Raw genomic sequence first — 12,250 nt, forward strand, 5'->3', positions numbered from 1 at the left:
TTAGTTCTGTTTTGCAGTGCACATTATTTCGTATGTTCTAAACAGACTTAAATAATTAATAGCTGGGAGCAGACACAAAGGCTTTTTTTACTTGGGCTTGATTAGATACACTCAGCTGCTGAAGCCCTTAGGGATACAAACTTGAAACATGTTTCCTTTGGGAAAAACTGTTCTGCAGGCGCGGGTGTTGGGAGATGACAGCCAGCGTGCAGTGCCGGGCTTTGTGAGTTTAGCTGATTCTCCTCAGACTTCCATGCATTATAACAACTGGTTTTGGCTCTTGCTCTTATTTGTGTGTGGTGACAGCTACACTTTCTCCAATGAATGGTCTGTGATTGCTTGTTATTTTATTACCTCCTTTGCTTACCTGCTGTTTTGGCCGAGAGGGAGGCTGGGAGCCCACTGTATGGTTTGCACAGCAGCTTCCCAACAGGGAGCTTGGGCAGGGTATCCATCCAACGCAGTTTGTGCCGAGGGAGTTATTTGGGAAGGGGGTGGACTCTCACTATGATAGAAGGAGGCAGAGGAGGAGTGTTTGCTAACAACCCCGATGAGATCTGAAGTTCTTCACTGGGACCAATTCTGCCGAGACATGTTTTAGCTGGTTTGTGAAGGGGGTACCTGCTCAGGCTGCTGAATTAAAATGCCGTGTGAGGTTTGACTTAACCCTCCTGGAAAGGGATGTGGGTGCTCTGCACTGCCTTCACAACCGGTTTGAGTTTGGAGGTCAGCTGCATGCAATTCCTCTCAAGCAGCTATAACATACACTCTGTGGCTTGTATGCCTAGGGCTTTGCAAATGGAGAGGTTCTTTGGGAGAAGGCAGGGAAAGCAGAAGTGCTTTCAGCATTTTTGCCTCTCCAGTAGCTCCCAGTGTGAGGCTATGACATATAGGAATGTCGAAAGCCCTCAAAACACCCTGTAGTTCACACTGCTGTTGCTCCATGAAAGAGGAATGGGCTTTGAAAGCTTTTCATCCGTTAGCTGGTGTCCTGCCTCCCTTCGCCCTCAGTCAGTAAGAACACTGCTCCCTGTTTGCCATCGCCATGGGCCACCAAAATCCATGGTGTATGACGAGCAGAGCACCATGAGGTGCAGGGGGTCAGAGCACGAGATATTAGTTATCCCAAATTTGTTGGATTGCTTTTTCATAAGGCCAAACACACAGGCATTACTGGGAAGGAAAATATCTTAGTGTTGCCCACAGATACCGGCTTAGCACTGTGCAACTGGTACAGCTGTAAACTTCAGTACTGTAATTCTAAGATTTTTTTTTTTTACAGAACCATTCGAATAGATATGTCCTTAGCAATACAGCACAGGAATGTAGAATGCATATCGTGAGTGACTCTGCAGGAATAAATATAAGCAGGAGAAATCATACAGCTCCGTCAGAAAAAACCCGGAACAGGATCCTTAATGTGCTTTGGTCAATATCTTTCCCTGTATCAATGTAAGCTCATTAAAAGAAGATACTGCAGACTAACTGAGCCATGCTGTATTAGTTCTTGCCAAAGCTTGACATTTTTAATACATTAATAATATGTCTGTAATGTAATGGAAAACTATTAATCAGAACTGGTTATACGCCAGAAATTTAAGCTATAATTGGCTGCTTCTTGTCAGGAATGTGTGTTATACACTGCTACACCTGCCTAATGCTCAGATGTCTTGCACTCTTCTGCACTTTTTCCTTGCCAGTGCACTAAATTCAAACGATGTTATAGTCTATAATTCTGTGTAACGACCATCATTATGACTGGCTTACTTTAATGAGAATTTGTTGTATGGAACAGAATACAGTGCGGTGTGTTAAAGTGTTGGCTTGCTTCACATTATTTTAGTCCTGTCCAGTCCTGTTTATTAGTGGGTCTTAACTCAGCAGTTATAAAAGGTTACAGGTAACTGAAGAGCTAGCAAGGAAAATGTGGAAAGAAAACAAATCTGTTTTTTTCCTGAATATACAGGCTTGTAGTCTAAGGATAATTAAACTCAGTAACTTCTTATTTGTACACAGAAACATGATATTCACCTACTGTTTATTCACCTACAGCTATGACCTAGCATTCTTCAATATAGAGTGTGTTTTGATTTGTCACAAATTTAAAATAATTTATCTCTTTTTTTTAGCAGAATAGTTATTTCCCTTTTGTATAATAGTTGTTCTAAGTGATGGGGTTTTGTTTGGTTGACTGTGGCTTTTTTCCCCCCTGCAAAATAGTAAAATACATTGGAAAGGACTATTAGGAAAGACTATGAGGTGTCTTCAGAATGACATATAAAGTGTGCTCTGAATTCCAAGACAATAAGTAAACCTTTCCCACTGAAAACAAAAAAGAATGTAAGGTCACTATAAAACCAGTGGTACTACACAGTGTGCTTCTTAAAAAGATTTGATTTATGTATTTCTGCTTTTGTGCAGAAAATTCAGATTTGAACTTAATCTAATTCAGATTTGAACTTAAATATGTGTGAACTAATTGAGAATTGCTATTGCATGGAAATTCAGATATTCTCTGCCTATTCTGATAAAATATGAGAGTTGTATGGTAACACTTGATAAAATGAATATAATGGAAAATTGCATTTACGTCCATACGGCAATTATTGTAAATTACTTTGCTATGGAAACACAATTCAACCATCTGTTGGCATTTCATAGTGTCTGTAGTTTAGCTCAATTTAAGATGAAGCATTATTTAAATATATGGGGAGGCTGCTTGCAAATAGCTAAGGAGCTCACCAGGTCACATACCAGTTCCCGTGGTTTCAAGTTACAGAAGGGTTCATAGCACTGAGCATAATTAAAAAACCTAGGGACAAGCAAAGTGGGCTGCAGAGAGTGGTAACTTACAGTTGTTTCTTGACATCTCTCTGATGGGTTTGCTTAGATTTTTATCATCCAGACAAAAAGAGTACAGAGGTGCTGCAGCAGCTGGCTGGAATCCTACTTCCATAGAAAGCCCAGCACCCAGGCTACCCATCTTCAACTGGCATGGGCTGACATCAGGCACAGGCTGGGAGAAATGGAGTTCCTAGCTCTGGTTTCCTCTTTCTTTGATTAGGGTACTTACCCTGTCTTTACAGTTTCCCTCATTCATAGTTTATATTTTTACTTGTATTTTTTAGGATATTCATATTTTAAATCATAACATCCTAGGTTTTTGTACATGTAATAATATAATTTACATGGTACAAACCAAGGGAATTTCTATTTGTTTTGCTGAAGGGAGGGAAGGGGATATATCCGCTGTAGAATAAATGCTGAATATACAGGTACCCACCCCAAAATCTAGGAAACTAAGATGCGGAAGTGGGAAGCATCCTTATAATAAGCTACAAATAAACCATTATGTTTAGCAGTAGTTTGTCCCCAGTGTGATCAGTAAATCACAGTTCAAAGGGGAAGAAAGGGAAAAAGAAGCGCAAAGCTCCTCCAATGCTAATGGGAAACTTCAAGGAAACAGAAGTGTGTGCTTACAATATCTTTGTTACTCTTCCAAAAGCTCTTTTAGAGCTCGCTGAGGTCCTATTGCCAAGACACCATATGTATCTGGTAGTTCTGATACCCATCTCTGTGTCACTTTAATAAAAGAGCCTTTCTGCTGCTGCTCCACAGGGCTGGGCTGCCTGCTCCCCTGCCTGCCTGCCTACATGATCTGGGCAATAGTTTGAGTTCAGTACATTGCTCTCTGGTTTTGCTATGTTGAAAATACAGTTTTGGAAGCAGAAATTAGTAACTCACCTGGAACATTATAAATCTGTCTTTGTTAGAGAATAGTTAAATCTTTCATGTCACAATACTTCTCACTGTGAATCATTCTGGTAGTTTGTTCATTCTAGCACAGCACCTACGGTAAAGGTTATCCATGTTATAGCAATTTGCTTTATATTGCATCAAACCTCCAAAATGTCAACATATCATATATTTTGTAATGCATTGATTCTTGGACAATAACTCTTAATTTTTATTGTTTCTAAAAGGGTGCTGGTGCCAGAAAAAAAGAATGATTGATGGGAAACAGACACCAGCCTGCAGACACTCATCCTTTTTCTTCAGATACTGATTTATCAGTGTGTTTGGGCATCCCCTGCAAGCCCTGAACACGGAGGATCACTCAGGGTTATTGACAGTGTAGCGGAAGACCTGCAGCTTCACAAATTATTATCTGCTATTGGACATCTTTTACAAGAAGCCCTGACAGATAAGTTATAAGACAAAGGACAATCACTGTGTTGCTGCAAAAGGTTGTCATCGCTGTCTGGGTGGTTTCTACCAAAGTCTTCAACATAGTGAGGCAAACACCCGATCCTAATGCTTCACGCTTGAGTTGCAACCTATTTTATAAAATACATACATGTATATGTAAACGTATATATCATCTATAGACTCCACAAACGCCAGTACTGAACATCCTTACGAAGGTGACCTAAAAGGATTTAGAAATGTATTTGTCAAGATTCCTGTCACTTCACGCCCTCTGGGTTACCGTATCCTCTGTGATGCAGCACTACCCTTCTGTGTGGGGACACTATGACGTGTGTAAGACTCAGATTTACACAGAAGAAGGAAAAGTATGGGATTACATGGCCTGCCAGCCGGAAGCCAGGGACATGATCAAATACGTAAAAGTGACTCTGGATCCCCCAGACATAACATGTGGAGATCCCCCTGAAACTTTCTGTGCAATGGTAAGGCATGCTTTTAATTTTGCTTAATTAGTGGGTATATATTTGTGATAGATGGCTTCAAAATGGAAGCCCTAGAGTGCACATGTAATTATCCAAGAAAATCTGCATTTTGTTCCAAATGTGAAAGGTTCTGCTGAACAAAATGCAGAGCAGTACATTAAGCTGGGCAATGAGGTGTTCTGCTTATGGGGACCTACCTTGACTTCATCTAAATTTGGTATCTCTTTAGGCCAACTTTTAATGACTTGAAAGCAAGCAGCATAAAATTCCTAGTGTGCTAACCTATAACTGGGGTGCATTTGATTGGACCACAAAAGACTTCAGTGAATTGGTTCCAATACAAATCACCTGAAAGCATCATAGTGTGGTGTAATATTCAGCATCATTTCCAAACTGTTAGAAACTCAAACTGCAGTAGCTTAAAAAGTGGTGGTGGGGACTGGTTTGGTGAAGTTTTTCCAGCAAGCCTGCTGGAGCATTGCTGCTGTGCACAGCAGGTGTGTACCAGCAGATCCATACCTGTTTGTATGGACACTGCACCAAGAAAAACCTTCAGGCAGGGGCCAGGTCTGCCAGCTACTCACAGCTTTCTTTTTTAACTCAAACTGTAAGCATTCAAGACAACTAAAATAAAACAAAGCCAAGCTACTTAATTTACAGGCTCCTAGAATTAAAGAATAGTTTTTGGAAATGTTGGGCTCGGTAAATAATTGTACAGGTGTGAGAAACCAGGCAGACATTGTCTATATCAACCTTTTAAAGCTGTGCTGCTCCCAAGTGTTTGATAGATTGTGCTGTAGGAGGTCATTCAAGTTAAAGAAAATCTTCAACATGTACATAACTTGTTTCTTCTCACTAATGTAGAGAAATTATTTTCTTTACCATGGAATGTTCTGCTAAATACTGAGTGGAAAATACAGTATCCTTTAACTAGAAAATTTGTTTTTGAGGTGCATAGCATATGTGCTTAAATCTACTAATAAAGTACTGGAAGCTTACATCACATTGCCTACATAATTGAGAATTGAAAACCCAGCGAGTTCTGGTAAGTGAAGTTATCATAATAGAGAAAAGGCTACAAGACATTAATTTGCCTGTGTACAAATCATCATTGCTGTGTGACAGCGTCCCCACAGGAAGGAAATTGGCTTTAAATGCCTTATGGCATCATTTTTAACCACTGCTCTTCTGTAAGGAGTTCAGATCCAACCACACATACATTTAGGGCATTATGTGCATGCATGCAGCTGCTTCCCATGAACATTAATAGCCACGTGATAAATTGTGGAGCCACATGAATAAATTACATTCACTGTGAACCTTTGACAGCACCACTTGCTCTCTGCTCTGTAATCCGTCTCTGCTGACATGGCTTTGACACTCTAAACCTCAGAGCAGCTTCAAGCAGCCACTGTTTAAAAACAAATAAAAGCAACATAGCCCATGTAATATGGTCTTTTTTCTTTATCTTGAAATGTATTTTCTCCATCAGAATAGCAACAGCTGTGATTTAGCCCTCAACCAGTGATGTTTAGTAACTCATCATGTGCTGAATAAGAAAAGTTGTTCTTAGTGCAAAAGAAACTGACGAGCAAAATTGGTTTCTTCCTTTTAGTGCAGATTAACACTGCAGCAGTAATTTTTTAAGTTTCTGAAGGCCTTGGTTACCAGCCTAGTCTCCAGTTAGAATAATGACTTTAAACAAAAGACATTTTAAAAACCAAATAAAATGGTGTCAGAACTCCCCTGAAAATGTTTGACATAACAAGGTCCCTGATGGGGGATGGAAATTCGCATCGAATGACCTGAGGTTACAGCTATACCTGGCTTGCTGCTTAAGCCCCTGAGATGCAGAATCCTGACACACAAATTAGAGAAAGCGGAAGAACTGGGGAGAAGGACAGTGTTCATGAGGATCTGTATTTAGTGATGTGAATGTAGAGCGATTACCTCCTACACAATAAGCTGCTGTATTTGCTTTAAGTATAGATGTATATTGAGCATAAACACTATATTCAGATATGCATTGGTAATTAGGAAATTGGTAATTGGTAATTAGGAAAGTGACAGAAATGCTTAATGTTCCTGAAGTACTGCACAGCGGCAGAACGCTCTCATTCCTAAACATGCTTTATGTCTATCTCTACTATAGCTACATGTAGAAATTATATTTTTCTTTCCAAATGAGGTTTTACATATTTTTAGGAAAGAGCCTTTGGCATTTCCTAGTGAGATCTTTTACTTTTGTGCTCATTTTTAGCTTCAGACATTTAGTTAAGAAGATAGCAACGACATACTTGGAGAAGCTGGGCAGTGGAAAAGAGTGCATTCCTGTTAGGCATGTTTTTGAACTAAAAAAAATCCCAGAATTAAATTACAGCTATCCAAAGGTTTCTTCTCAGTATGGCAAAGTGCTGAACTGACTCATATAAACACTTGGGTTTATTGTTGTGAGTACTGGATTTTTTCATGCTAAACATGTGTAGCAGTTTTTTGTTATTGAAATCAGGTTAACAAGATCAGGGCCCTTTCAGATATCCTAACAATAAGGTACCAAAGAGCTGAGTCTGCTTCTGAAGGAAGAGGAGGAGGAGGAGACTGATGCGGCCTCCTGTTTTGCTCCCATATAAGTTGTTTCTTCAGGCATGGTGATTTTCTGTCCACTACTACTATACGGACTAAGATACTAGCTGTTGAATTTGTGTCAGCTATTAGTGTAGTGTGGATTATATCCCCGAAAACACAACCAGAATGAGAATCCCAAGTCATGCTGGGAGATTACGGTAAAATTTAAGCCAGTCTATGAGAGAGAGATGGTAGTAGCTTGGAATAACACAATATAATCATACACTGCAATGCATACAAGCATACAATAGAGACGAGATGGGCAGTAAAATTTGCCTCCTACTTATTTCTGCATATTCCCCATGGAATTAAATGTTCTTATGAGTCCATTATGAATATTTTACCCCGTTAGCTTGTTTAGTTGACAGACCAGATGTTTTGTATATTCAGATTTGTTGCAAAAAACAACACTCCTCTAGTGGTAGTTAAACCCAGCATGTGGCAGCTCACCACTTGTAAGTACCTCTGGGTCATCCCTCCAGGACAGCATCCATATGTATTACAGGGAACATGTAGCTGGAAAACTATCCCACAATAGCTTCTATGCTATCTATTCTGAATATAACATTATAGTTTCTGGTGACATTCAATATTGACAACTTGTGAGATTATTCTGAAATCTCAAACCCCTGGAAACCTATAAGTATGTGAGAGTTTCAGCTTTCATCTAAGCATCATTTTTATTTTCCTGGTCCTTCTGGTTGCAGAGAAAAGTTTGAAAACAAAACCAAGAAACTCAAAAAAAATAGCCCTCCAAATTATTTTGCATTTAAAATCTCATAATCATTTAGAAGTCACTCAGGCTTTTTAGGGCTTAGTAAAGGATCTAGCTTGAGAGGAGAGATGCAGGGAAGAAACATAAGAGAATGAGTGGCTTAGAGCAGTCAGCATAGCAGTTTCTGGCCATGGAGTTGCTCATGTCTATAAGGAGGATGTGATATCATCTTTCCCCAACAGGTAGTACTTCTCCTGCCTGTGGGATAACCAGCCCCTGGCAGAAGGGCTTGACTGGTCATCTCTGGCTTCCCTATATGTTTCAAAGCAGTCCCTAGCAGCATAGAGTGAGGCATGCACACTGGTAGACAATGCATGTCTGCTTTCTGTGGCATTCCTTCGAGGAAATTTGGCTGTCCTTTGTCAGTCCTAGAGTTGGACTGGATGATCATGACATTTGAGCCAGCATGACCATTCCTGAGGGTTTGTAATTCATGAACTTTAAGCATTTGGCAATGTAAGGGCGTATCTGGCACCATATGCTTACACTTAGTTGGTCTGGGAGGAGAAGAAAGGGGAAGGAGAAGAGAGAAGAGAAAGAAGCTACTTAACATTATCAAAACTGCAGGATTCACTTTGCAGAGATAGTGTAAGGAAATTTTTCAGTACCCTAGGGATGCTGGTTCTTGTGGCCTGCAGCATTTCAGTTTACAAAACAAATCTGCTTTAAATCCCAGGGAGTAACTAACAGTTGGTGATATCTTCTACTTCCCTCTTTGTAAGCACTTGTTACAATTTCACAAAACTCTGCCCAGTTATGAAATAAAACAAATCTGACTTTTTAAGACTGTCACTATCTTATGCCCTTGAAGAGCAGTGCATAGGTGACTTCTGACTTCTTTATTTCTAAAACATAGCAATCCCACCACCCCAAGGTCACAATTGCATACACTGGCCCCTGTGCTGAAATCCAGGCTTAGCATAGGGTCTGCATCCAAACTTTAGCCAGGATTACTGTGAAAATTCACCAAGTTAACCAGGAGACTCCTAGTGGCTATTGCTGTAATCGGCAAACTGGAGATGAATTTACCTTACCAACCTGTGTTTGTGGCTAAAACAGGGACATAAAAATACAATTTTGTGTTTATGTTTATACTAGCTATCATAACACCATCCCACATCCCAGTGGCTAAAAAAATATGAAGTTATTGTTAATTATCCATTGCCTGCAGCTAATTTTCTTCTAGGTTAAACAGAAGCTCGAAAACCAGCCTATAGACGGTAGTCCTGTGCATTTGTACAATTTATAGAGCAGAAATGCTGATGACAGTAGAAATTTGAGCCCTTGAGTGCTACCCTGTATTTCATAGCCAAATCAAAACTAAATTAAGAAACAAAGATTATTAAAAAGTCTTCTGTGCATGTAATTTTGGCATAATATTATGAGGTGGACATTAAATTCTTCCCTCTGAGACCTTCAGAATCATTAATATATGCTTAATTACAAATAGGCTCATATTGCTTAAAAGAAGGAAAATGCTCCATAGTGTAGTTGGTGATACCATTGTTATGTTTACTGAAATAAATAGATGAACAGATATCCTTCTGAGTAACATACAAATCAAAAATGTGAAATAAAGATGTATTTTTGGAAGCATTTTGGCAAGCATACATTCACTGTTAGGCAAGACATTTTAAATCGTAGTTGTATATTTTAAAAGCATGTGCAAGATTTTATTTACAATACCTTCATTCATCAATTTTGGACTTTTTTGAGCACATTTTATTAATAGCAGTGTTGCTTTGTCATTGTTGGATATAACCTTATTTTTCAGGGAACAGAGTTCTTATTTTGCTATTTCTTTGTAAGTTACTGGATATTTCATTTCATTTCTAGTACCGCAAAACGTATATGATGAGCTACAGCTCCACTACCCTTTCTCCTCTCCCCTGCATAGGACAGGACACCTACACCACCACATTGATATGACTGTTCCCATCAAAGCACCACTTTGGTCCTTATGTTCCAGCCTCAAACCGGAACAGCTATCAGGACAAAAGGAAAGCGAAAAGCTCATACGATGCCATTTTCGTCTGCTGCTCCCCCTTCTCCCTCTCGCGGGTCAACACAGAGGCGATAGCCTACCTGTGCCTTCAGTAGCAGCCTGCCTGCAGACACTTCAAAGGCATTTCGTCATTGGACCTCCAGGGAAAGGAGTTCTTGGTTTCATAAAAAAGAAAAAAACTGGGTATACTTAATAAGAATAGGAATAATAAAAATATATATATATATATAAAATAAATTTGTTTGGTAAGTTTTCTTCCAAGTGGAAGCAATCTAAAAATTAATAATTTCCAATAAATCAAAACCAATAATTGCCACTAAAAGAGATTTGCATTTTATTCATTATCACACATGAAGATTGCCCAGTAAATTGTTAACAAAACCCCATCCAGTTGCTTTTTTCTCCTCAATTACACTTTGGCTTTTGGAATGTTTTCAAACCTTAAACAAAGCAAAAGCACGCCCACAAAGTACTTAAGTTGTTAAAAATATTTTGGGGTAAAACAGGGTTCCTAAGTGAAGTTAAGGGCTTCTACTTATTTTCAGTTGCAGAGCTTTAAGGCACATATAACTACTATGTATACAAATGCATCCTTTTAACAAGATGTATATTTTATAAACACATGTCATGGAAACTTCTTAACAGCTGTGTTTAACACCATCTTTGTTCCATTTGGTACTTACTAATAATCTCATATTATTTTTCTTTTCCCTGAATTTAGCTGGAAATATAGGACATTTGTAGCTAACACATTGATCAATTTATTGGAATAATAATTGATCTTGCAAAACAAGGGATCACTGGGGTGAGATGGAGGTTCTGCTGATGTGGTTGTCTCAAATACGTGAGCTACTGTCCCTCCCTGCTGCTCTCAGCACCTTGGACCCCGCAATGCACCTCCCTGCACTGGCAGAGGAGGGTATCTGTGGGGAGCTGCTCAAGTACTCTGCCAGAACTTGGGCTTTTGGTCTTGTTTGGGTGTGGAAACAGCAATTTTATAAGGAAGTAAGCAGCTTCCACTTTAAAATGGATACTCTGACATTCACGGAGAATCTGAATGGGTTGCTGCCGGCGTGGCTGGACGACAAATGTCTCCTCAAAAGCACCTTTAGTGCCTTCTTTCTCAGTAAAATAACACTACCTTATAAATAAAATCTTCAGTAGCAATGTATTGTAATTTGAACGTCTCATGATGAGGCAGAGGAGATCTTGAGACTGTGGCTCACTGCAGGGAAACTCTTGTAATAAGATTTGCTGGGGTGCAAAGAAACAATGCAGTAAAGCAGCATCTCAACCAGCAGTCATCTGGGTAGGACAGTGCATCCCACCCTACCTTCCCAGGCTGAGAGGAGGCAGCGGCAGGTGACCCTGTGCCTTCTCTGCTAGAAACCCTGAACTGTTTTTCGAGTGGAGGTAAGTCCTCCTTTCAGCAGAGCGACCTTTGCTTTCTAACCCAGCGGTGTCATGCAGTCAGCCTGGAGGAGAGGTGCTGCAGGATCAACCCCTCAAGGGGAGCAGCTAGTTAACTTTCACACATTTCTGTCACAAGCCCCATGCCATGTGGTCCCAAGTGAGCTGTGCAGCATTAGGCTTTCCACACTGCTCTCTCATTTTAAGGACAGTGTACAAGGAGTGTGATATTATATTTCCTCCCACTGTGATGGGCAAGTTTTGGAGTGCAAACTCTGGATTTACTTGGCAGAACTCAACAGAGCTAGTTTTATGCTGCTGAGGCTTGTCCAAATTTTCTGGACAAATATATTTTTCCTCTTTCACTTACTAACTGTATGTTTCTAAACACCAAAGATTCATTTTTTTTTCTTGCAGGGCTTGTATTTTTTAACAGCTAAGAATCACTGAAAACCAAATGCGGGCTCCTGAGGCACTTCCATATATTAAAATTTAGATTAGTAAGCATCCTAGTTGAAACAAAGCCAAGTGAACTCAGCCGAGAGTTCTGGAAACCCTATGTACATCAGGACAACTGTTCTGGTTAGCAGGCTCCCTTGGAGTCCTTTGAGAACACAGACATCAATAAGATGACTTCCCAATAACGATTTTAACATTTAGGTCTTTATGTCCTATATACAGACCAAGTCACCCACTGCAAACGTTTACATCCACAGTATTCTGCTGAAGCATTCAAGAAAAAAA

General features: G+C 39.7%; 1 protein-coding gene across 1 annotated transcript in view; it reads left to right on the top strand.

Annotated features, from left to right (window-relative positions):
• The window catches only part of NTNG1 (netrin G1), a 171,162-nt gene that overhangs the window by 1,721 nt on the left and 157,191 nt on the right, over positions 1 to 12,250 (top strand). The window contains exon 2 of the mRNA XM_034063872.1: positions 3,984 to 4,691. Coding sequence (XP_033919763.1) covers positions 4,446 to 4,691 — 246 coding nt within the window. The 5' untranslated portion in view covers positions 3,984 to 4,445. The remainder of the gene's footprint in view (positions 1 to 3,983; positions 4,692 to 12,250) is intronic.

The sequence above is a fragment of the Melopsittacus undulatus genome, chromosome 6, assembly GCF_012275295.1.
Source record: "Melopsittacus undulatus isolate bMelUnd1 chromosome 6, bMelUnd1.mat.Z, whole genome shotgun sequence".
Taxonomy (NCBI): Eukaryota; Metazoa; Chordata; class Aves; order Psittaciformes; family Psittaculidae; genus Melopsittacus; species Melopsittacus undulatus.